At 40.5% G+C, this 27,494-nt stretch overlaps 1 protein-coding gene across 3 annotated transcripts in view; it reads left to right on the top strand.

Annotated features, from left to right (window-relative positions):
• Window positions 1-3,924: 3,924 nt before the first annotated feature.
• LOC121320823 (protein FAM193A-like) overlaps window positions 3,925-27,494 on the top strand; it is a 43,596-nt gene continuing 20,026 nt past the window's right edge. For all 3 annotated transcript variants that reach the window (XM_041259501.1, XM_041259509.1, XM_041259518.1), the window contains exons 1-8: window positions 3,925-4,312; window positions 22,819-22,884; window positions 23,012-23,257; window positions 23,543-23,709; window positions 24,988-25,155; window positions 25,736-25,964; window positions 26,192-26,316; window positions 26,956-27,103. In XM_041259501.1, coding sequence (XP_041115435.1) covers window positions 4,088-4,312; window positions 22,819-22,884; window positions 23,012-23,257; window positions 23,543-23,709; window positions 24,988-25,155; window positions 25,736-25,964; window positions 26,192-26,316; window positions 26,956-27,103 — 1,374 coding nt within the window. In that variant the 5' untranslated portion in view covers window positions 3,925-4,087. The remainder of the gene's footprint in view (window positions 4,313-22,818; window positions 22,885-23,011; window positions 23,258-23,542; window positions 23,710-24,987; window positions 25,156-25,735; window positions 25,965-26,191; window positions 26,317-26,955; window positions 27,104-27,494) is intronic.

Below are 27,494 nucleotides of genomic sequence, written 5' to 3' on the forward strand. Positions count from 1 at the left end.
TGCTGCTCTGGGTGGGGGGGTTGGTGCGGCTAAAAGGAGTGGAGGGTCTGCTCCGAAGGTTATTGTCCCTCTCGCTAAATACAGCTACCCTTTCATATGTTGAAGGAAGTCAAGCACACACTTCTGGGTTGAAGGTGGTCTCAGCCAGGTGCAGCTGCAGTAGGCCTCTCCCTCGCATTGGGGATAGCTGTCCCGTCACTGTCCGCCATGGGTGCCACTTTAGAACGGTAGATCCAGTATCGATCAGCGTGGTGCAGGGCACGCCCTCCACCCAGCAATTTAAATGGAGGTGTGCCCCAATACTGGTTCTCCCCACGATGACTGGTGCGATGGCAGTTGGGTTGAAGTTGAAGACTCGGGACATTGTTTCCCCTCTTACATCAGCCCCTTCTCGTTTCCTGCCGGTGGTCGATGGGGTTCAGGTCGCGGCTCTTTCAGGGGAAGTAGAAGCGTATGTGACCGGGCTGGCCACATCCCCAACAAAGACGGGGACTGGTAGTTAGTGTTGGTCCGGACCGTCTCAGCATGGCTTGCTAAACGGTCATGATCTCCCGCAGGATCTCTGTGAGTGGCGTGATTCTCAGTGTGATACCGGTGTCCTCTCATGGAAGGACCTGTACTGTTGGTGAAATAAATAGTAAGTGTTTGTTTGTACTGTCTATTGTTGAGTGTGTTCACTAGACAGCTAATACGTTCCAGAGCTGTCACCAGAGGCCAGCACAAACCTGGAACAGCACTTCATTTGTACCACTGTAAAACTGTATTGCACCACAATCGCTAATTTACGCACTAACTGGACTTGTTTTTGTGTTTTGTGTTTAATGTGGGAATATAAGAACGGGACTATTATGTCGGGACCAGCCCAGGGATTATAAATGTAAGTAATACACGCGCTGTATCACTTATTATCGTTATTACTTACTGTTTATTTTGCCGTCAGGAACTTGTCTTAAAAATAAATAAAACAAACCTTTTCACCTGGATTACAATTGTCTGTCTGTTCTTTAATCACCTGCACCTGCATACTATCAACCACTTTGCCATACAGAGTAATAACAATTAGTGCCAGATTACACAGCTCTTTGAATGGTTCTCACCTGTAGCATCTTGCAGGGTTCCACTTCACACCAGAACTTTTCAGTGTCATCAACATTTTCCCACTGGAAGTAATGTATGTTGCGCCACTGAAACTCAATTCTGCTGATTTCCTCTGGGGATATCACAAACAATTCTGCCAGTTCCACTATTGATTTCTTTGTATGTCGAAGAGCTTCACCAACACATAACATAGACATTTGCCATAAGATTTTTATATTGTCTGGCAAACAATTCTGACTCTCCTGTAACAGCAGCACTGTGATGTTAACACAGCGCCCTCGTATTGCTGCTTTTGCTACTTCTGGCACAGAATCTTCCCTGATTGCTTTCATATCCAAGTCGTGGATTAAGATCCAGATGATGTCACCTGTGAGATAATCAACCTTTGCCATAGGAAGTGTTACACTGTGTCCAAGTGATGTGGCAAGCCTGACAGGCCCATCAATTAACTTTGTTAGATCAACGTTATTTCCCTGGAATGTTTTGTTGACAGGCTGCACCTCTGATAGCATATTTTTTATAAATATTAAAAACAACCGACTTTGTGGATCACAAAATGGGCGGTAGAGCTGCTCTGCCATGTAACAGCGCTCCTTCTCACCTACAACAGCAAACAATGTTTTCAGGTCAAGCCACTTTTGGTCGAGCATGCCCGCAATATCTTCTGTGGCTCTGCCCTGTCGTTTATTGCAGTGAATACCTTCTTGTATGTTATTTGCCTTCCAGCACTGTGGGAGACTGCAGTACTAAACTGACAAAACATACCACACCAGAATTAGGTGGGGAATTTCAGATTTTAGCATTGCACACACACCATTATTTATCCCTGTCAATACTGAGGCATTGTCTGTCCCGATTCCGGTAAGATTTTTTAGGTCTAGCCCCAACACTGAAATGCAGTTCTTCAGAGCTGAAACTATTACATTTGCTTGAATTCTTCAAATTCCACAGCACTTAGAAATCTTGAAACAATCTATTTTTGTTTCACACTAAAATATCTTATGACAATGCCAAGAATCTTGACCACAGAAATGTCATTAGATTCATCTATAAGTAAGCTGAATGGACCGCCACCAATGTCTGACACTAGCTCACTGATGAAATGAGGCACTGTGGCAAAGTGGTTTACAGTGAGCAGGTGTAGAGGTGCTGCAGTGCTCAGGAAAAACAGACACAAGACAGTTCACAGTGAAAGCAACTATTTTATTTGGCTCTACACACCAGTATGTATCGCTCAGTTAAACCACGGGGTTCAGTCCCGAAATAATAAGACACTAAACAAGACACACAAGCACAACGTGGTCCAGAGTGAGTGCTCTTAGTGAAAGTGGTGATTTACAGGTTTATACGTGCACAATAGCGAAGTGGAGTCCGGGTTTAATTGCTGGCTGTTTAGCTACAGCTCACAGTTTAGCCTTCTATAATGACAAATATAACAGTTAAATAGGCAGGCAAAGCAATACACAAAAAGTCACGGTTTCTTTTTTGTTCGTACGTCCTTCACATAAACATAAGAAACAAACAGATTGCTTCGCCACATCCCGATATACCTTCAGTCACGCCCCCTTCGGTAGTGACTGCAATCACATATCCTCCAATCCATGACTGACACATCGCCTACCGCATTAAGGCAATGACTTGTGGTATTGTGACTCTGCCCCCTTTCTGGATGGCAGACTTCCGACAAACCCTGGAATGAACTCCCAAACCATCCAGTACGGGGCACACTGTTCCTGTTATACCGCACCCTCACAGGTCGGGAGGGAGATTGTTGACTAGGATTAATTCGCTATCTGTCACAGGACTAATGAATTATTAATGATAGCCAAACATTTAGACCTGTGCAGTCTCAGAACATATGCATGGGAATCCTTAAAGCACCCAGCTCTACCAATCCGTCAAGGACACTGGACTTGGACTTGGACTTGGACTTGGACTTGGACTTGGACTTGGACTTGGACTTGGACTTGGACTTGGACTTGGACTATGCAAACCCAAGGTACACAAGCACACCAGTGCAGGGGTACAGCGCCCTTTTATAACGTAGCTTCGCCCCTTTATGCTAATCGGGTGCCGGAGCGAACAGATATCCCGTTGGCCCCCAGCAGCACACCAGAACCAATGGGCACAGACAAACAACAGCCAATGACAGGGAGGGATCACAATACAACGGTAATAACAGTACAGGAACACAGTGGAAATACAGTACACAAAACAGCGCACGGATCGCTACATTTCAATGTGATATGATTTTTTTTTTTTTTTATATCCTGTAACCCTTACTCAATAACAGTGTTTCTTATAGTTTTATCATAACTATTGTATATTCTTAATATCTTTTGGAGAAAAAGTACTCTGTTGAATAATAAAGAACGGTATCATAATGCATGCGATTAATGTTATCTTGCACAATGCATATTAACAATACGTTTTCTTCAAATGATGGGTTGTATTAAATTACCGTTAATCAAGATAACTAAGGGGCACAGCAAATACCCAACTGGATTCAGGGAAATGTTCTCGCTAACCGGCCCCGCTCTGGTACTTGTAGTTTATTTCAAGCACAAACCCACACAGCAGGGAGAAAAAACTGTAATGAAATCTAAAGAACTACAGAAGAACTACAGAAGTTAAAAACACTGCCGGATTTGGGCGATGTCAATAATGCATGGTTTCTTGGGTGTTGTAGTTTTTGAATACAGCACTCTAACCTGGGAAGAACATCGGTTTAACTCAGTATAAACTACATTTCCCGAAGGACTCCATTTGCACGCAAAGCTACGCCCCGCGTCAGGACGCAAGCTTTGGCATCCCATTCCCGTTGGACCGGCCATATTGGACTCTGAAGTCTGAAGGTATTGAGTGACTGATTTTTTGGACAGTGTATCTTTCCTTTCAAGGCAGCGGTTTCAGGCAAGCTTTCCTAGTAGATCAACTAAGCCCCCGCCTCCTTTAAGACGGCAGGTTGTCTTTGATCATAGGGAGAAAGATGAGTCCGACCGACGCGAAACGAGGAGCAAAGCGCAGGAAGAACAAGCGGGGCGGTGGCAGCAGTAGCTGCAGTAGTGCAGTTTGTAGCAGTGGCAAGGCCGGGGCTTCAACTGCGGTTAGGAGTCAGCAGACAACTGGAGCATCAGCCGCGGCCATGAGCCTGTTGACGGCCGGGAACTCTGGAAACAGCAACACCGGCAGCATCACAGGCCTCCACGGAGAGGTGAGGTATTTAGTTGGGGTGGTACTTTCTAGTGAGAGTACACACATTGATACATTCTCTATGAGGCCTACTAAGGTTTAAATTTTATTTATTTATTTATTTATTTTGGGGGGGGTGATTACACACCGAGTGTATTATTTTGGAGGAGGGTAATATGCCTGGGTGCTGAAGTGAGTTGACACTGGCATTCTACAGAGCTAAACGTGCGTTGATGGTGGAGTCATTTCAGTTGCAGGGCCTTTGGTGCTTTCAATTTCCTTTTAAACTTACTGAACTGTTGTGATCATATCCAGTACGAACTGGATATGATCACAACATTTGCTTTGGGGGTTTAGGACAAGGTTTAGTTACAAAAGTGTTGTAATATGAATTCCCAACTAGGTTTGTGCTTGTAAGCTGTGCAAGGGATTGACTTTTCTCTTAAATCTTGTTATTGTTCCTTCTGTTGGAGGTTGGTAATCAGGTGCAATACATGCATTCTTACTGTGCTTTAAAAAAGAGATCAAAGCTTAAGCAACAGACAAACTGACAACTAGTTTTCTAATTGTTTTGAACATACATAGCACAGTAATATATACTGAACTTTAAGTGTGTTTTCATTTGTTGAGCAAGTGTCATTATATGTTTTCTGGGAGGATGTACTTTGTGTTTACTTGCTGCGCAATACTGGGTTATTTTTTGGTTCATGGGATTAAAAAAAAAAAAAAAAAAACTGCACTACTCAGATGGGCCATAACTAAGTCACACTGACAGCTTTAAAATTTTACAGAGCACTACACCAGCAATTACAAATATTGTAGTTGTGTAACTAGTGATGGGATTTGGTGTGTGAAAGCAACATTGATAGTTGGTGGACTAGTGATGAATTAATCATTTGTAGTGTGAATGCTACAAGTTTAAGTATTGCCAATTTTGTTCAGGCTGTTAACAAAACAAGCATGCATGTAACATCTATTTTAGTCATGTCCCACAAGTAATACACATTTTCTGTCAATCATTTTATATGTAAAATATTGGAGATGGAAATAATCACTGTCTAGCTTATCATTAACAGCTTGTTTAAACAAAAATGACAGATTAATCAACAATGCTTATTAAATGAACAAAAATTACTAACAAATATAAGTGTTATATCTTCAATAACTAACGAGTTAGGCCTACATGGCAAAAAATATTTTCTACCCCAAATCAGATCCAGTTACACTTATGAATATTTAATAACATTTGGGAGAATCCATAGGAAACCGTCTGAGCCGAGGATGACATCTTTACATATACTGTAGAACAGATCGATAACTTGAGGAACAGAACACCTTCTGGAATAGTGAAATATCCCTATCGCAATGAGAGCATTAGGGTGAGAACAACACAAAGAACATGATCAGATTTGCTTTTTGATTCTGGCAATGAATGACTGAACACCAAGCCTACCCAGGGTCTCTCTCTTCATAATTTGGTCATATTTTGGCATGGGATATGAACATACATCATGCATGATTTTATGTAGTTCCCGTTATAAGTGTCTTTGTAATCCTAATTTTAATGTTTCAGCAAACAATTGACAGGCCTTTGGTATGCAGTTCTAGCATCCATTGCATCCTTTCAAAAAAATTTAAAGTAGGCTACATAGAGCCAACAATAATTTGGCTACAGTAAAATTTACCAAGTAAGAAATATTACCACTTCGTAGATCTCACATTTTTCTACTTGGAAAATGTACACATTGTGTTAAACGCAGGGTTCGAAATTAGTACATTTCACATACTACTAACAGGCCTCAGTGGCGCATCCATTTTTTTATTATTTAGAGGTGCAGCTGGAGCACGGTAGGTCTGCACTGCCTGCAATGAAGTAGTGAACTGTTTCAACCAATTATCATTGCCATATACGGGCTGGCATAGGGTTTCAACCAATTAGCACTAATTATTGCCATGGGAGAGCGGTGTTTATTGTTTCAACCTATCAGCATCAAGCATTGCCCTGCGCGAGTGAGAGCGCGGTTATTTTCCAAACCTCTCGTAGCAGCTGGTTTCGCTGTGATAACTGAGCTCAGCCATGTCTGATGACAAAACGATATTTTGACATGTATTCGGAATCAAAAATCAGATGTTCGTATTCGCTAGAAATTACAAAAATACCTTGTACTCACTTACCACCTCGCCAGAAGCTGCGCAACAGTTTAAAAAATGGCAAATGATAAAGAGCTCCTATATGAGATTTATGTATTAGGGGTGCACCAATAATCGGTAGCCTGTCGGCATGGCACCGATTATACGGGGGGTAAAGAAAACACAATTGGCTATTGGCAGTTTTTTGTTTTAGCTGGTAATGTACACCGATATTCATTCTTGAATTTCTTCCAACACAGAATTGAATGTTTGGTCAGGCATGCTTACTAATGACGTAAGAACACAGAATCGTTTGCCCGGTGCTCTGTGTAACATGTGATCAACCTGCACTAATTATACCCTTAAAACAGCAGCACTGTTTGGATTATTATTATTTTTTTTTTTAATAATATCTGAAGACAACAATAGGATAGCGAGTAGTGTGCAGCAGAACAGACTTGATGCCTCATTAAATCCAACAATGAACTGTGAGTAGAATATTATTCTGATTCTTTTTAAAAGCTATTTGAAGTGTTTAAAGTTTAATTTCAATTTCCGTTTGCTTGTTCAGCTACAAAAAAGTAAACCTCATTACTTTATGAAAACATGTCTATGGCAACTGTTTACTGTGAAGACATGGCAATGGCAAGGAATGAAAACATTTAAAACAAAAAAAAAAGAAATGGGATGTCAGCTGTGTACTTTTTTCTTTTTTTCATGGATACACAAAACAACGTTTGACTTGAACTATTTGGAATTTCTTGTTTTGTAGTTAATTCATTGGTGTAAAGTAAGGCCTACACAATGCATTCCTTACTCCTGGGATATTTTTCTACTTTAAGGTGTTACATGTTATAATGTCTTGCTGTAAAATAAAGGCACACACACAGGGGCCACGCCCCCCTGCATCTGCTGCTATGCTGTCTCTGCCTGCGTTCTGAGCAATATAATGGCTTTTATTACTTTTTGAAAACAAACGAGTATCCAAACAGAAATTTAAATTGAGCTAATCTGAACGTGAAAATCCCATTTTCGTCCCAGCACTACTCTTACTACTGAGAAACATTTACTGTTGTGGAAAAACTTTGACGCACCAGTCAGGGCAGCCAGATCTTTAGTTGAAGTCTTGCAGAAGGAGAGAGATTATTTCTGCTTCATCAGTGGAATGGTACCTGAAACCCAGCTGTCAGCTCTTCAGGGTCTGATGGCCAATAGGATGAGTCGAGCACCTGGAACAGCTGCAACTGTGTATCATTCCACATTGGCTCAGAACGATCCACTAAGCATTGTTTAAGTTCAGCACACATTTTACTTTTAATTTCCTGCTTATGTGACTCGGTCAATGTCATCACCTTCATCTCCTGAAACTGCTAACTCCTCCCTCTTTTTTTTCTCTGCTTTGTGGGGTTAGATGATTGGCAGCTGGTGGTGGCAGAGGCATGTGGACCTGATTCAGTGCTAGTGAGAATTACGCTAATAGCATCCAGGTCTGCACTGAATATAATGCTTTTCACTTTTGGTTTTGTTTGGGTTACCAACAGGCTGTTGGACTAAAACACTTTCGACAACCTAGACAGTGATGACAAATAATCCGTCTGAAATTAATGAACCAGCAATCAGATCATTATGACAGCTGTGATAAGGACTGTTTCAATTCAGTTGAAACCCCCCCATGCTTTCATTGCATAACTGCAGCATCATAAGTGCCTAAACCTGATTCCTCCATGGTTACTCTTTCCACTCCCTGATGCCTAATTTGAAAAACAATGCATCCAGTGATTTTTATGTAACCATCTGCATTAGCTGTTGCACTAGTTTGGAGCCAGTATATTGAGTGAACCACCCCTTCTAGGTCAACAAAGTGGAGGAATACATTTACAAACTCACTAACAGTACTAGCAGCCGAGTTTCTGGCTTTCTCAAGTAGACTTTCCCTAATTAGTGTTGCTATGTGCTGAATGAACTATGCACAAGCTGTACGGTTTACATTGCTTTTTTTGTATACTGTGCAGAACATGCTCTGTAAATAAAAGGAAAGCCATTCATACTGACATTGCCATTCTGATCTAAATTTTCTCGTCGATTTTCCTACACTGCTTTGATTCATTGTGGGCGTGTGTTGCTGTGTCCCAGAAATTGCAGTGAACTTGAACTGGAATGTTGTTGGACCTCACTGTTGCTCACGTTAGTTACACCAAAAAAATTGGTCATTATAAAATTTTTCAATTTCAGGTTGGGTTACAATCTGAGAACTATCATTTTCAATTTCACAAGAGGGTATTACTAAAAGATTTGTAGTTCAATGTATATTATCTACATGAATCCTACCAGAAAATCAAAAGGCTAACAAGGAAGCTTGCTTTGGTTTCAAACCAGGGAGCTAAATCACCAAACTAAAGCTATAAACTGAGGGTGCACCTTTCACGGTCAAGTTTACACCATGCAAAGATATTTAAGCAAAGGCTTTCCAAATACTAAACTTTTGTTTACACCAGGAATAATGTGGGCAATTTCCAGAAATGTAAATGATGAAAAACGTATACTGGTTTGTGAAAAATTATTAGTAGTAGTAGTATTGTTGTTGTTGCTGTTGTTGTTTGTTTTCTTAAAGCCTTTCTGTCTTTAGTCCACCACAGAAATACATTATTTAATAATAATACTGCCCCTTCCTTTTCTAATCAATTAAACACATTTTTTCTTAAATTAGATGGTTAACTATAATTGATTGACCGTATAGATTTAGAGAGAAGTTATGATTTATCCCCAGGTTTTTTTTATTTATTTATTTTTTAAACCCATCGCCACGAAAACAAAATAAAACTGGTAATTTGTGTATTTATTGACCCTGACTAAAAAATGGGGGGAAAACGAATCCCACCTGTAACTTGTCCGATTATTCAAAATAATAGTAATGTGCCGATACCTGTGGTGTTAATAATAGATGTTTTTCATTGACATTTAAATAAGAATAATTTTAAATTCTCTTTTATTAATAACTTGAAGTTGCCTAAATAAAACAAATCCTAACAGTGATATTCTCAGTTATATTCTCCATAATTATATATATATATATATATATATATATATATATATATATATATATATATATATATATATATATATACATACACACACACACACACATATATATATATATATATATATATATATACACACACATACACACACACACACACATCCATACATACACATTTAAACACATTTACCATTTATATAGTCTCAAATAATTTGTATTAACAATATACATGAATTCAATTGGTAATTAGACTGGCAACGGCAGTCAGATCATTAGGACGAACGAATTACATATTGTAACACGCAATATATTGGTTTAAGTATTTTGTTTTAGCATTTTTTGAAAATGGAATTTTAAAAAAATCATTAAGGCAAGTCAATTACATTTCAACGCACAATACACATTAGCTTTATTTAATTTTTAATTTTTTTTTTTTAAAGTCAAGAGATTTATCCGTAGCAGTCTATCATTTACATAGACCCAAGTCCATATCCGTATATGTTAAATGCAGAAAGAATATATATATATATATATGGCAAATACACAAATAAATAAGTCTCATTACAAATACAAAATAAGTTACATTACATTATACAATCAGTCATTCAATTAATTACAAACAACATAATTTAATGAACACGTTGACTTGATGCAAATCCCCAGTTAATAATTTAAAGCTTTATACATGTAAAAATGCAGTGTCTATACCTCACAATTCCATATATTACCTATATTTAGTGCCCAGATCTCCACCTCTACAATGGAGTAAAATTATTTTTAAACCAACAAAATCAGAAAGAGAATGAGTATTGACAATACCCATGATCTGATTACTGGTGATTACTATAGGTGGTTTTAAAAATACAAGAAAATGTCTTATTTTGTGTTGGTACATTTTTTATCCAAACCTTGTCTCAATGTTATTAAAGCATTTTAATAAAGCAGAGTTTAACCACTGTACAGGATAGACTCTACAAATGAAGTATCGATAGAGTATATCTGAATGATAATCAGAAGCTTCATTGGTAGAGCAAAAATGCACAATTTGGCTATAAGGTAAACCTTTTTTCAGCACAACAGGATGAAAACTATTAGCCTGTAGGCATAGGCTGTTCTTTTCCATATCCTTTCTGTATAGAGTGGAACCCAAAATACCATCCTAAATAAGTCATTGTGTTTAAAAAACGAACTTGTAGGGCATACACATGATGTGTAAATGTAATACTATCTCTCCAGCCACTGATGTACATAATAAAATTATTCAATTAATTTGCTGTACCATTCCATGTAACAAAAACGTCATCAATATAACGCTTCCAAAATATCAAGTTCTGTGTAAAGCTTTTATTGTTCTAAATATGGCAGTCCTATAAATAGCCCAGGTAAAGATTTGCATAGTCTGGTGCCATTGTTGCACTGATAGCAGTACCTCGAATTTCCCAATAGAATTGGTCCTCAAAGAGAGAATTATTTTTAGTTAATACTAGTAATGCAAAATTAAGAAGTAATTCAGTCGGAAAATATGAAACATTTTGAAACATCTAAAACATATTTCGTTGGCAGTAGAACCTCTGTATGAGGTATACAAACTGGAGACGTCAAAAGTAGCAAGAAATACATTAGAATTAAGAGGACCCAAATAATTAAGACTACCTAGAAAATCTCCTGTATCTTGATCTTGATCATGATTTCCATTACATGAGAGTAGATGTTAAAATTTCATGCTGATTTGAACTCGGCTCTCGCCAAGATAAGCACCAACTAAGAAATAACTTTACTGTAAACTAATGTGATCCATCTGCACCTCCATCCATTTGCGTTTCTTTCCATCTGATGTAGATATCCTTCTATCTGGTGTTGATGGCAGAAGTGTAATGCTGGCTCCAGGGATCAGCGTATTTTGCCACCCCAGTGCATAGGCACACACAATGGCTGTGATGTTGGCTCTGGGGATCAACCACAGTGCGGTCTCCCAAACACATCAGCATGACAGCCGTCTGGATTGAACTAAGTAGGGTACATCTCTGGGGTCTTCAAGTGAGCACCTTTCATCCTCTGTGTTTCGTTGACTAGCCCACGACACCTCAAGAGGGCTCAACAGTGATTCTGGCATCCCAGCATCACCCCCCTCCATCCCCCACTCAGTTCAGCCCAGCTTACTTACCTGTACTTCAGCATTGCTTTATTTCTATTGTGCTTGAGATCCCCATCCAGAATCTTTCCTTCTCAACCACAGCCAGTTGCTGCTCCTTTCTGCTGCTTCAGATAAGTTCTTCACTGTGCGACGCAACTCTTGGCCACTGAACCCGACATCTCTGAGAAACCGGGTTGTACAGTGTGCCACAAATCCTCGACAACCCACCTCCACTGGGTAAACCCAGACTGTCCATCCTCGGTGTTCCACTTCAGCAGCTAGTTGAGCATACTGAAGTTTCTTCCTGTCATACGCATGAATAAGGCATGCTGATCCAGACCACAAGCAAATGTCTAGTCAAAGGTTAGTGGTGGCAATCTCAGGTGGAAAAATAAGCTGTTGACCAAAATCTGCCAACATTTTCCACTCTCTAGCAGCTTCCAGTTGTCTGAGCGAGGCTTGGTTTTAATACCTTTTCTTTGTGGTTGCTCTCCTGGACGGAGGAATAGTGTCTTTTGTGTGTAATGCTTTGATGGAACTGGTGGCAACTTATTGGTTAGGTTGCGCTTGTCTTCCAATGCTAAGGCCAAACATCGCAGAACCTGGTCATGGCACTAAGTAAACCTTCCTTGGCTAAGACCCACCTTACATCCTGTCAGTGCCTTAATGTTGCAGATGATGAACACAAAGGACATGAGGGACCCTCACCCATCCAGAGGTTTAGGTTCTGTGATGATGGGGGAACATCATATGTTGATCTGATGAGGAAACTGATCCTGCTCTGTTCCATCGTCCATAGGTCTTGTCAGCTGGTCCTGCATTGTTAGAGCCTCTCCCATCTCATCCATCCTCTCTGCTTTGCCTGGGAAACAGCCTTTACGTACCTCATCCTCTCCTGCTTTTGCACCTCATTGACTACGAGCTTCCTCCATTGAGCTGGGGTTGCCTTGTGTCATGTAGGAGGAGCTGAACTGAGACCAAGACCCCCTCTTCCAGGCTGAACTTGCTCCATAATATCACCAATTAGAAAGGCAGCCTTAGCATCTTCCACAGCTTTCTTTGCCGCCCACTTCCTTCCAATTTTCAACACAGGTGCTGCCTCCCTTATGCATTTGTCGCATGAATCTACTAATGTAATTTCTAGTCAGACCTTGGTTCACTTAAACTCCTCAGTTAGAGAAGACTGGTAGCTGCAGTATTCCTTTACCATAAAGTTTCACTCTGCTCAGGCAGCATGAAACTCTCAATTATTTCCTGATGAATGAACTGATTAAAGCTTCCAGCTTCTCAACTGTTGTCAAGGAAACCTTGTACACAGTCAGTGGCCACAGCAGTCTTGGCAGTAGACCAAACTGAAAGGAACAGAGTTTCAGATTGCCCAGTAAAGCGCTGCTGTCTGTGCTCATCAACCCTTCCACTGCTTGTTGTCTAACTTCTCCCACACAAACCGTGTCCTTTAAATCCCCGTTGTACCATCTCCCAAGACTTTTCACTGGCTTCTCGAACACTGTTGGTATTGCCTCACCATTAATGTAGAACCTTTTCTCTACTACTTTACCTTTAATTATAGAGATGCTCCTTGATTTAGTGGGCTTGAATTGCATTCATGCCCATTCAGTGTTATTGGTTAATTTGTCCAATAACCGATTAGTGCAGGCTACTGTTGTAGTCATGGTTGTCATGTCATCCATGTGAGCTCGAATTCGTTGTAGTCACATTCCAGAAGCTAAGCACTCTCCTCCTACCTATTTTGATGCCCTAATAATTCCTTCCATTGCCATGGTAAAAGCCATTGGAGAAATGGTACATCCTGCCATTATTCCAACTTCTAGGCATTGACATGTAGTGTTGAAAAACTAAATTGCAAATCTCAAATAGGCTTACACAAAATTTTCATAGGTACGCTGAAAAACTCAAATGATGCCCGAAGAAGTTCATGTGGCACTGAACCATATGCATTAGCCAAATCCAGAAATCCAGCTCCTTCCTCTCCTTTTTAGCTGATTGAATTTGTTGCCAGATTACACGGATGTGTTCTAAGCATCCTGGGAACCTAGATTGCCTGCGTTTTGTACTGAAGTGTCAATGAAGCAGTTCTTTAATAGGTAGGTTGACAAAATCGTGCCTTCTACAATTAATAGGGCAATAGGGCGAAACTGACTGACCGCTTGAAGAATCTTTTTCTTTTGGTATAAAGACTCCACCTGCTCGGCGCCATGCTCTTGGTTTTTCCCATGCCACTATCATCAATTTCCTTAGGATTCCCACAACTCCTGAAGCATTCTGGAACATTGCAGAACTCCATTTCGCTAAAAACTATATAAACTACAACTGAACAAGTAAAACTAATAATACAACAAAAAATAATAATTTAAAACACCATGTATATACTTGTAAAAGCTGAATGGCTTCCTGCAATATATCTGTCTTCTAAACGCCCACAGGTAGATTGGAATTGCTATCGCACGGCATGATGCTGTAAGTGGGTTTTCATTTGACGTACGTCATGGTGTTAAGGTAGTTAAAAAGAAATGAGGCAGGTTCATTGAGGGAACCAGTACCAGCTACTATTGGTCATCCAGGGGGATTTGCCAATTGGTGGAATATAAAACGAGCAGCAATATTTAGCTGAAAAGGTATTCAACATACAATAATAAGCTTTCAGTTTTGGCCTGAAGGCAGCAGGAGCATAGCCTGGGTTTCTTTGGGTTTTTTTTTTTGTATTTGCTTGAAGGCTCGACAGGTTAAAAAGAAATGCCCAGGTAGGTTATATATCGCCTGTAAGTATATATATATATTAATTTATATTGGTATCCAGGGGGATTTATATGGTGGAATATATATTTATATATAAAGGTATTCATATACAATAATAAGCTTTCAGTTTTGGCCTGAATATATATATATTAGCCTGGGTATTTTTTTTTTTGGTCAGTTGCTTGTTGCCAATATGCGATGCAAAGGTATTAGACAAGGTAAACACTTCAGTTTGGTCCGACTGAATGTTTTAGCATTAATAGTTATGTCCTGGGTTGCTGTTTTTTTATATTTTGTATTTGCTTGAAAGGACTAGGACAGGGAAAAGGAGCTTATACTATTATATAAAATTATATATATAATGTTTTATATATTTATCTGATATCCTTATTTCCTATAACCATAGGTATATATACATAATGTTGTGTATACATACATCATACATACGCAAGCACATTTGTTGAACTTTTTTTGTTGCCTTTTGTACATAGCACTTGTGGTTTTAATTCTTATGCATCAACAAAATATATAATAGACTTTTTCCAGCTGAATTTATTTAGCTGTTTACAAAAAAAATTAAAATAGTTTGTAGTAGATTGGTTTGATTGCTCAGTTGATATGGTCAAATCCAAAAGAGTAAAAACTTCACATTTGATGATTTTTTGTTTGTTTGTTTGTTTTGTTTTTTTTTGTTTTTTTGCAATTTATCAAATTTTATGTTTAATTTGAGATAAGCTGTGTAGGGCTGTAAAATATGATTGTTTGGATAATTATTGATGATTTTGTGTATATTTTTGCGGATGTGGATTCTTATATCAGGAGGAGTACGGATCGTGGATTGGGTAAAGTTATCAGATGCAGATTGGATGCGCATTTGTTGTATCCATGCAGGGCTTCACTTACATCGACTAGATGTCGTCGTTAATCAGGAAACGCAGACCAGTATTAAAAATACATCGTAAAAAAACATGCAAAATAGTATTAATCCCAGGTTTAACAATTCATTTTGAAACTCCAAAGACATGCAAGGCGGCACGCTTTTTGTTTACATCGAACACACAGAGGGTGTGTACTTGCAAAGCATGGGACCAGCGAATCAGATGCTAGTTAACACCAGCAGGAAAAGAAGAGCACTTCCACTGCTTGTCTTTGGCAGAAATACTGTAAACAGCAAGGCAGGGCGTTCTGTGCAGTTTCGTTGATAAACTTAGTTAATGTTATTAACTGTGCACTTTACAAAAATGTAAGTATTTATATCGATGTATATAATGAGGAATGGAATTGATTGAAAAATCGATTTTCGGTTTAATCGTAACAGCCCTAACAGTGTTTTAGGGTTTTTGAATTAACATGCAGCACTCCAGCTCTAGTTACCAGGGTTAGATGCAGGCCAGGTCAGTGTAGTGTCTGTAGTTGTAAGAACCAGCACCATCAAGGGAGCACATGTTGTCTACAAACCTGTAATATCTGTATATAACCATTTTCTTAAAGTATGTCAGCAGGGCATGAAGTTAAGGTCAGGAAGGGCAAAACAATGTTGCCTTTGTTGGGCGTGACTATTCAGGGGCACCAAGGCAAAACATAAATCCAAGGCGATTTGATACTCATTCATTAAACAACAAAAAAGAAATACAGAGAGCCTATTATGTGATTACATTTTAATTCAAACAAATACAAATCAACTTGACCATAAATAACATTTTTATAGTAAAAATTCATTGTATTCATTTTCCTGAAAACTGCATTCATAAAGCAGCCCCACTAATAACCGTGTACTGCAGGTCAGTCAACAAATAAAGGTGTTTTGAAAAAAACAGCATATTGCTGGCATTACAATATACAGAATAGTTGAAAACGAGGGACATTGTTACAAAAATGTACAATTTTCATAAAATTACAAATTAAATACAATGTTAGGGACACTTATCTCTCCCAGATCTGTAGTTTCATCTGCAACAATGCAGACTGGTTTATACTGTACTTGCTGTAAAACTGCTTATATGTGTTGGGGGGGAAAAAAAGTTAGGAGTAGGCAGGACAGAGTATTTTACATTTTTTTAATTATGATTATTTGGAATCGGCAATTATTTTTCAGATTTTCTTCCCAATTTGAAATGCCCAATTATTTTTATTTCAACCCTGTCCACCGCTGCCACCCCCACGCTGAACCGGGAGAGACAAAGATGGACACACGCGTCCTCCGAAACGTGCGCTGATAGCCGCCCGCTGCTTGCAACTTCATAGCTACAGCGTCGGAAGACCACGCAGCTCTGGGCAACTTACAGCCACCCGGGCGGCGCTAGGCCAGTTGTGCGCCATACCCGTGGGAACTCCCGTCCACGGTCGGCAACGCCTCCCGTCACCCCCCACTTTATCGGCCGGAGCTCGAAACGGCGGACGCGGGGGCACATCCTGCAGGTCCATCCCCCCGTGTAGGACCGTGCCTTTGCTGGGTGCCTTAAAAATGTTAGATGTTTAAATTTAATCGACTGAAATATATCAAGTTTTACAGTTTAAAATAGTGAAAAACAATTTACACTTGTTGTTTCATGGATTTTATCATCCGGAAGGGAGCACTTTATGAATATGGTCTTTGTTAGATTACTCAGCTCTTGGGCCCAAAAAAACCAATGCAAAATTATCGCTTTCTCTGGTTTAGATTACTAGGTAGTGTCGTTTTGGGTCAACTTATTGAAATCTTTATGTTTTTTTTGGCCGCTGTATCTCTAGCAGTACTGACTAACATTTCTCCCAAAATTCCCAATACAAAATTTGTGTTTTTCTCAGTTTAGAGGCATATTTGCAGAAAAATGAAAATCCCCCTTTGGTCATACATAACAAATACTCCCCAACATGCCCTTTTTTTTTCTTTCATTTTGTTTTTTTATTTGTGTTGTTGATTCGCGATATCTCATGCAAAAGGAAATAAAAACTTTTTCATGTTTTTTTTTTTTTAAGAACAAAACAACAGTAATAAGTCTTTAACTTATGGAAAGAGTTCAGAAAGAAATATTTGGGGGCCAAATTAACCCTGATTTTCACCCAAGCCTAGCTTTCATGCGTCTTGGCATGGCTCTCCACCAGTCATTTTGGGTGTTGGTGTTTGGTTCCTCATTTATGCACGAAAAACCATGGCGCAACAAAATTTTTCATGCTCAGCTTCGGCGTTGTTTGCTGGCTTTGTGGACCAATCTGTTTATGTTTTTCAAAAATCTGCAATTTTTGAACAGGGGCACATTGTCAGTTAGAGACAGACCATGTTTTGCACAAACTAAGTTTTCCGGGGCCCCCCTTGTACTTGGCTTGGTTTCTTTGCCCTTCTTCCCAAAGAACCAAATCTGGCCGGATTTCCCAGCCTTGGAAATTTGTGACGCCCCCCCAGTAAGGGAAGGTCAAATGTTCAAATCCATTGCCCGGATACACAAGGCTCTGGGAGACTTGGGCGTTAATGGTACTCGAGTGGAGATCTGGAGATAGCTACAAGCCAACAGGTCTCGCACCCACTGAGTGACATGTGGTGGCTGGTTAGTTGGAGATCTGTGGGGGCTGCTTTCAAGGGACATTGGCTGGAATCGGGCAGGCTTGGCCTTTGAATTCTAAGGCCCCAACGTACGCAGGAAGGATGGCTTGGTTGAAGGGGGGGCAAAACTTGCTTCTTTGCTCGCCCCGTCCCCCACTGAGGCTTGTTTTCTCGAGGGTACCATGGTCCTGCCCCCAAGCCTCCGGCCAATCACTGGTGTCGGATGGCGGACCACCAGCCTCAGAACCCGATCATGGCACAGCCCAATCTTCGACTTTGCACCCTACCAGGGGTGCAAAGTCTTGGAAAACTGTCACACCGACGGGGCGGACGAGGATGCACACAACCCCATAGCCCATCAAAACCAAAGCGGGCTGCTGAATCCTTTTGACATGTGGTGGACATCACTTTGAGGTCTGCCCAACCAAACTCCAGTGTTTAAACCACCCGTTTCAATTAGCAGGATTTTGTGAGTGCGACCCACCACCTCAAGATACGCCTGCCTCCAGGACCCCCCCCGTTGCACGCTGCAGGTCCCCTTCTGAGGAACATCAGTCCACAAGGGTTCATAGACCACACCGCTTGGGACAGATTGATTTCCGGAACTTTGTCTTCCTTACGGTTAAAACTTAGTATTGTGGGTGTGGGTAAAAAGAATCGAACTTATTTTTTTCTTTGTAATTATTTGAGGGTTGACACCACTGGCACTGTTTCTTTTTTGTATTTTATCAGCACCGTTTTGTCATTGTTTCTGCCGGAATAAACCCCACCCCCCCCACACCCCACCCCCCCACCCCCTATTCACAACCCCCAAAGTATTTTCATAGGCCCCCAAATGGTGGTGCAGTGTTATTGGAGACGATAAAAGCATGCGTGGAAACGGGTTACCTTAACGTTACCCAAAACACTACCTCCTTGATTACAATAGTAATTCCACCAGACCCAGTCCCACCCCTATTGACCACACCCCCCCGTTGTTCCCTGGGCGATTGAGACACGGCCCTTGTATACCCTTCTAATTGCACTGCTACGCCAAGTCTTTTTTTTGTTTTTTTTTTTTGTTTATAAAAACCGTACACCCAAACCACGACACTCATTGGCTCTCCGTCAACCTATAAATCTGTCCCAACGATGGTCCTTACAAAATCTGGGTGCACGGTCTGCTCGCAATCACGGGCAGATTCCTGGGTTTTGGGCACTCCTTGCCACCACTTCCAGTCCGCAATGCTCATGAATCTTCCGCTGATTCCCGCCAGTTCCAAATGTTCACCGATATGTACAAGTACATTTCAAATGGGCAGGGGTTGATTCCCACCATGTTCAAGTTCCGGTTTTTGCACCCCATTGGTCTTAACCCCCACCTTGCTGTCTTGCAATATCTCTATTTCCGTCCTGTTACAAAACCACCACCTTGAATTCCCCCACCCTCCAGGCCCCAATCCACATAACCTAACGTGGGAGGAAACCACTATTTTTGCCAACTTTACCCCAACCCGACTTTGATTGTTACCCTTTACAACCCTGTCTATTCCTCCAACGTTTTGTATTGGCTTTCCCCTTTTGCCTTATACACGCGTTTTTCCAATTGACGGGTCCACCCCCTACGCCCAACTGGGGAGTCGACCAACATCGTGGACCCCCTCTCCGTTACCGAAACATTTCACTCGTCTCGTTCCCCAATCCAATAAACTAACATTCTTCTAAACCCAATCCCCCCTCCCCTACTCCTCTAACTCCTTGGTACTCTGGCCGCCTCCTCATGATTCCGCGTTCCCACTCGTTCCACGCTTAAGTCACCGAGGTCTCGTAGTGGGACCGGACCAATAACAATGTTCCTTCTAAGAATTCTTTGGTAGGGGTTCACGTTGACGCACTGTTCCCCCATGCCCCCTCACCACACCGAGAATCCAGTTCCCCTTCACCCCCCTTTTTCGCCTAGTACTTATTTACAGGTCATCCTCCAAGCTCGATTCCCTATGGTTCATTTTGCTTGCCCTTTTGTTGTTATTACCCGGATGACCCCCTTCCCTCCCGGACCGCAGTAGGTCTATACCCACCAAGGGCACCTTTTACCCTATTCCCCTCACCTCCCACCGTGCAGGCTTAATTGCACACGTTCCCCGCCTACTCTAATCCCCTGTCCCCTGTTACAAACGTTTAACAGAGAACCCCACACAGTCCCTGCGGCTGTATGCAATCCACCGCCACCATTCCACGCTTTCAATCGTTGGTTGCCGGCTCTAGCTCTCCTTTCCACTGGGACTTTTTATAACGCACCGTAGTTCTCCCGAAAACCCCGCACCCAAATCAGGGCAGTGTTGAAGATCCGAACGAAATTGGCATACATCAGGGCAGGACGCAGCAGACCAGGACTGCAAACCCCCGCCGGACCTTTGTGCCCTCCTGTCGTTCCAAATGCGGTACTACACCCTCTACCCCTCCAGCACACTGGCCCCAATGTAAAAACTGCCGCAGAGTTGTTTACACCCCCATCATTCCCACCCACTTCTCCTCCGCACCACCCTTGCCCCTCCCTTTGGACCGAGATAACCATCGCCCCCACCCCCTCCCCCCCCCCCTGCCACAGCCCCCACGCTGCCTCTTCACATGATCCCCCCTCCTTTTTCCACTGCCTCCCCCCCACGCACCCGCCCCGCCTCTCGAAACCTATCACCCATGCCCCCACTCATACCTCGCTCACACCAACCACAGCAATTTCTAAGGGTCGTGTCCCAAACCACTTTGCACCCACCACCCCCCCCCCCCACCCCACCCCCACCACCGCCCCCAACCCCCCCCCCACAACCCCCCCCCCACCCCCCCCACCACCCCCCCCCCCCCCCCCCCCCCCCCCCACCCCCCCCCCCCCGACCCGGCCCCCCCACTCCCCACCCCCCCCACCCCCCCCCCCCACCCCCCCACACCCCCCCACCCCCCCCCCCCCACACACCCCCCCCCCCCCACCCACCCCCCCCCCACCCACACACCCACCCCACACCCCCCCCACCCCCCCCCCCCCCCCCCCCCCCCGACCCCACCCCACCCCCCCCCCCCCCCCCCCCCCCACCCCCCCACCCCCCACCCCCCCGCGCCCGTACATTACTTGTTTTTGCCCTTCCAACGGTTGGGGGACTATATTCGAACGCACGCAGAAAGTGGCAAACCAGACCACCCCCATTTCTTGGGACATTAACCCCCCATCCACACCAAAACCCCACTCAAACACCACCTTTCTCCCGTAGGTACCGGCCCAAACCTACCCCCGACAAAACCATAACTTCACAAGTGAGAGCTTCTTGATTGTAAAAAAAAAAAAAAAATTACTTCTCTATGCTCAGCAGGTAGGCCTTCAGTTTGGCCCCCTATTGTTTAACAAAGTTAGGCGCCTATGATTGAGACACAAAATTCTTTGACCATTGCTTCTGACAGTGGTTAAAAAAAAAACTGAATTGTGTACTGCTTTTAGAATGAAACACTCACCTATAGGTACCAAAACTGACTCGTGTTACTGAATAAGAAAGGATACTGGTCCAGAGCTTATCTATAAAAGTGAGTGTAATTTAGATTTTTTGTTATTACACAGTTAAATAAACTGGTAATGCAGAAGCTTTATTTTTTAAAAGTTGGTTATTAGTTATCAACGTTGAAAATATTTAGGTCTTTGAAGATTGTCAAAATGTGCATTGAAAAGTCTTTGAAATTTGTATCAGAAAAACTATCAACCCTGTATTTACGACATCTGCTTAAGTTAAGCAGAGATTGTATGTGATTTTTTGCAGCTGAGGTTTTATAAAATTAATATATGAATTGGGCATACATGTAAAAGGTTAGATTTATCAGATTGATCCATTTGATAAAATGACAAGTTGCTCACTTATTTACTAATTTACAAAAAACTGTTGTGCCTCTCTAGAAATATACCCAAAGTGTCTTTCTAGCAACAGGACGAACATAGTAAAAATAAATAAATGAAAACTACTTGTCCAACAGGGAAAGGATAACAGTAAAACTTGTTGTCTCTCACACAAATCTTTGTGTCCCGGGCGTCGGGCGGTACGAATTGCAAACCCCTGTCAGTGTATTTCATATCTTGAGTGTATTTATCGAAGTGTGATGGGACTTTTTTTTGCCGCTTCCACCCTTCTATATTTCTACACTTGTTAAAATCAACAGCAGTCAGTCATCACAGTAAAATACCAGTGCCCACCCTTCTCTACATGTCTTTGTGTATGAGTCGGGGCAAGTCTCGTCTGTTTCAGCTTTTTAGGCGTCAGTATTAACATTAACGGGCTGTTTAAAATGTAGATGCTTTATCGGAGAGCAGACCATTTACAAAACTTCATTTTATGATCTAATAAGCAGAGGTATATTTCGTTGACGTTGTGCAGGGTAACTGCTAGCGGTTATTGTATATTTGTGCATGTTTACGCACACGTTGTTAGGTTTTTTTTAAACAATTACACATTTTGACATGCCCCTATGGCCCTTTGTAAGTTGTTGGCAATCATTGAGTAAGTACATCATTGTCTAGTGTGCATTAGAGATCTGCTGTGGACCAATTAGTTTAAAGGAAAACTCCATATTTTCCATATTTGAGTTTATGTATTTATGCAATAAATGCTTCTTTCTACAAATTATGATTGTTTGAAAGTCAGGCAAATATGTTTAACAGTTTTACAACAGATGACCTTTACCCAATACCAAATTAGTTTTACCAGACTACACTAGCTGTGTGATGTGAGTGGAGTTTTTATTTATTCGCAGAAGTCTGCAGTGTTAAAGAATTATGCACATTTTTATCCATCTTAACTTTTTCAAGTACTGCTTGGACATCATCATCATCATCATCATCATCATCATCATCATCATCATCATCATCATCATCATCATCATTTTGTGGGCAATCAAGTATTAACATACTCATTTCTTAATATTTCTTTTGTCTTCTAGGTTTCTTTAAATGGTACACAGTTTTCTGATAGGCCTATGAATTCTGAGTTTACAGGAGTCCCACAGGTAATTAAAAGTATCTGATTCCTGATTTTGTTGAATTAAACATATAATCTTGCATGATGTAGGTCATTGTATAATTAAATGTAATTTGTTAGACATCTGAAAGTTGTGTTTTTTTCTTAAATCCTAGACCCCTTTTACCTTTGGCTTGAGTCAGAGGGTACCCTATCCAACAGGAGAGCGCTGTTTTCTGTGTAGAAGTGAACGTAAAGAGAACTTGTTTTCAGAAAGTGGGACTTACACGTCAAACAAAATAGCACTTTCTACATCTCCAAAAACAAACAGCATGCTGCAGTTACCTCTGTGGGTTTGTCCAGACTGTCGCTGTACAGTGGAGAAGGAGGAACGGCACGCTGAATTAGAGCAGTCTCTAGTGGTAAGGCACTTGGTTAGTCAGAAAATATTCACCTTGCAATCAATATTTGGAATTTAAAAGCATGTTTTCATCTCTCTCTCTCTCTCTCTCTCTCTCTCTCTCTCTCTCTCTCTCTCTCTCTCTCTCTCTCTCGACCATTTGCTATGAAAATAAGCTAAAACTGGTGCTTGTAATAGTTGATATTGTTGCAGTTCATTTTTGGTAGTACAAACTAGAAACTTTATAAGAAGTATCTGTTTTTAATTGAGTGGTTCAAAGTTGCCTTTGTTTTGTTTTTTTACATAGAACCAGGACTACTACTTGCACATGCCGCTTGGTAACAGTGGATCACCACAGGAATCTGTGGGAGGAGGGAGGTTAACTGTTGGAGCACAAACAGTAACAAATCCAGATCTCAACACTCCTGGATCCACAGATACCCTATGTAGCTGTGAAGCGTGCAATGAACACAGGTAAAACCTTAATCATAACTGCAGTGCTGCACAAACCCATTATCCAGTTATTTGGCTTAAGCTGTCTACAGAAATCAGATGCTGACAATCCACAGTACACACAAATGAGCAGCTGTTTCTTCATTTGTTTCACTTTACTTGGAATGGTAAATTGGCCCAAACACCAGTGACCGTCACCTGATTGCCAGCAAGTGATTGCTGGAGCTCAATTTGAATAATCAGTACATGCAGCTCTATGACACCGCCTTTTAACCGTTTCAGGACCAAGCATTTTTTGGCTGTAGTTGACTCTTCCTATAAAAATTCACTAAAAATGTATTTTTTACAGTAGCTTCTTGGAAATGGTATCATTTTTTAATGAACATTGGGGAACATTATAAAGTACTTCAGAAACCATACAAACTTTTCGCTTTTTTTTTCAACACTTTGTTTTTTAAGTTAAGTATTTTATATTATGTATTCTGCTTAGAGGTACATGTATAAAAACACATTATTCTGTGACCCGAGGAACATTCCAATACTTCCTGAAAGTTTTGTTGAACAATATTGATGTTTGGGTAAATTACAAGACATTGTTTCACCTGAATGATTGCAATGACATGATACGTGTTTATTTTGTCTTTATAAGCAATAATGGACACTACTGTTGATTTTGTTTTCACAAAATAAACATTTATAAATAAAATAAGTTATTCATTCCATTATCAGTAATGAGAAAAAAAACATACCCGATACATTTAGTATATGCTCATATCCACTTATTTCTTGATATTTATAAGTGTTGTAAAAATATATATATATTAAAACACATGAGACAGAATAAATGTTCTAATATAATTGTAAGTCAAATACATCAGATTTAAAGTGTTTCCCCCTTTTTTTGTTAGCTCTGAACAATTTTTTTGTCATGTTTTGTTTCTGCTTTTGTCTCTGAGCTGCTGTGAACTGTTTCTGCCCTTTAGACACTAAATGCCCGTTTAAGTGACATCACATGAAAAAAATCAGGAAGTGAACATCAGTCCCTCCTCTGTCCATTGATAAGTGTTTCAAGCCTGTAGTGCAAAGTACGGTGGCCCTGTAAGTCATCAAAACAAAGTGCTTTTTTTTTTTTTTTTTTTTTTATCCTGTTTACACGATCACGGTCCTAGGAGCCCACTTCAGTATGATCGTGTTAACATGATCCCAGTCCTTAAAGGGTTAAAGAAAAAAAAAAGTAACATTTCTTTTGTGGTAAAAAACACAAGTCAATAAAATGTTGTTGTTCATTATGAATTACAGGGAAATTTCAGCAGAGTCTGAAAGAGAGCCTCAGCAGCTTCAAAATTACTGGTCTGAAGTACGTTACATGGTTAGATGTATTTACCGGCAGACTGGAACACCACTAGGAGATGACCAGGAACAGTCTCTGGTGCCAGATAAGGAAGGAATGAAGGAACTGGTAGACAGGTACTTAACCTTTTTAAATGTTGATTGATATATAAAAAATCACATTTTCCTTGTAAGAAAATAGTAAAGCTTTTTTAGCGCTCTCGCTCTTTCAAAAAGATTATCTAGATTTATTGTCGTTGTTGTTGTAGATTTATTAAAGGGCATGACCACTCAATAAGTTATCATTCTACACCAACTTTTACTGAAATTACAATTTTCACTTTTTTCATTTTTGAGTAATAATGCATAACACATTTCAGTGTGTGCACAAGTCTATCAATATAGTGCTTTAAGTCATTACAGAAACATGCCATTTCACAGCTCGTTTTTGATCCAGCACAATTTCTGATTGGTAGTGGCCACCTTGTGGTTTTGGCGAAGTTCACAAAAGCGGCACGTTTATTTATTTATTTTTTATTTTTATTTTTTTTATTTATTTATGCATGCCTGTATGTTTGCTTCTGTCGTAGTCAACAGTCTAAAGCAGAATCCGGTATTTGATCCCTGTTTTCTTTCTAATGGGGAGGGACAAACTGCAGCACATGTTGAATGTGTAATGTATTAGTGGTTTATTTAAACACATTTTTCTGATTGGCAGACTTTGTGAAAAAGATCCCTACCAGCTCTATCAGCGGTTAGAGCAGCAGGCCAGAGAGTACGTGCTTGAAATGAAGGTACGTCTGCTCAGGCATCTGTCTATGGGATCTAAAGTGGCATCGGCAGCGCAAGGCCCTCCACAAGCACATCAGTTCATCTCTCTCCTCCTGGAGGAATACAGTGCACTCTGTCAGGCAGCACACACAATCAGCACTTTCCTGGTCACACTGGTAAGCCAGACTGTTTTGTCTGTTATACTTCACTGATAATTTAAATAGGGATATTTTATTCAAGGTTTTGAATATGAAAGATATATGGTTCCCATGATGAGTTTGACCTCTGTAAGTATACAGCTGTTATATGCAACAGACCCTTGTTGATGGACATCACTTCAATTAGAAACTTAGAGAAAAGTATTGTTGTACAATCTGACTTTACATACATTTTATGTTCATAGGAAAATGAACATTTAAAGAAATTCCAGGTGACGTGGGAATTGCACAACAAGCACCTTTTTGAAAATCTTGTATTTTCTGAGCCACTTTTAAACAACTGTTTACCCACCCTGGTAGCACAGTTAAGGTAAGAGGGTTATTACCACAGAATGTTATACATGTGTGTAATGTCAAATGTCTCTTTGTAACCACACCTGATAAAAATAGATGGATTTTTATTAACCATAACGTACAGGTGAACTACTGGACATTGCTTATCAGTAGGAAGAGCCTTGATACAAATTACAGGCTGTGGTTACCTGGCAATGAATAATTCCCTTAAATGAACTGCCACAGCTTAAAAATCTAAACAGATGTCTGAAGAAGAGAAACACAACTCTGTCACAATTAAGTACAAAACACTTCAAAACAAATATTTGCCTACTGTCACACAGATAGAAATAACAAATACAAATTAATGTAATGTTTGGGATACAACCATTTTGTGCAAACCAGACATTGGTACCCATTTGCTATTGCACATCAGTACACTACACCAAAAGTGCTGTCATAATAGGGTACATTATTCTGGCTCATCCTGAGGAATAAAATGTGAGTGTGACAATTATTTTGAGTGTTTCCATTATTAAGAGCTTCTTACACTGAAATGACAGATGTATCTGGCAGTAATCTGTTACAGAGCACGCAGTTCAGCATTAAAACAATTCTTGTGGTGTATTACCTATCTTTTTTTTTTTTCTTTTTTTTTTTTTACCAATTTGTTTAGGCTAGGAATGGCATCTCACGACTCGTACAGTGAAGATATGTACAGTACCCTTCTTCAGAGTTACCATCAGCTTGATCAGGAAATGAATTTAGTCTCTGTTGAGTGGCTAGAATGCGAAAAGCGAATAGATGATTATGTTGATGAACAGGTAAGACTAAAATATGTACCTTTTAATCACAGACAAAATCATTAATAATGCAGTATCTTGTTAAACTGAACACATGTAAAGAACTACTTCATAAACAATTAAAGTACAATGAAAGAGTCAACACATCCACATCTTCTAAGAGCAAAGGTCAGTTTTACATAACAACAAAAGCCAGAACTCGTTAAAAAGCAGTTTTTAGAGTTGCCAACTGCAAGCAGAAGCTATCTTTCAAATACTTCCTCAAAATGCTGATAAGAGATATGAATCTAAACTCCTGCTTTTGGCACAAAAAAGGTTTTCGATTGCATTGGCCAGATAACTCACAAAAATAATAAACTTCCCAGATACTTCAAATTGATGAGAATTCACCCCCTTAATATTAAGATTACAC

This window comes from Polyodon spathula, chromosome 1, assembly GCF_017654505.1.
Source record: "Polyodon spathula isolate WHYD16114869_AA chromosome 1, ASM1765450v1, whole genome shotgun sequence".
Lineage (NCBI taxonomy): Eukaryota > Metazoa > Chordata > Actinopteri > Acipenseriformes > Polyodontidae > Polyodon > Polyodon spathula.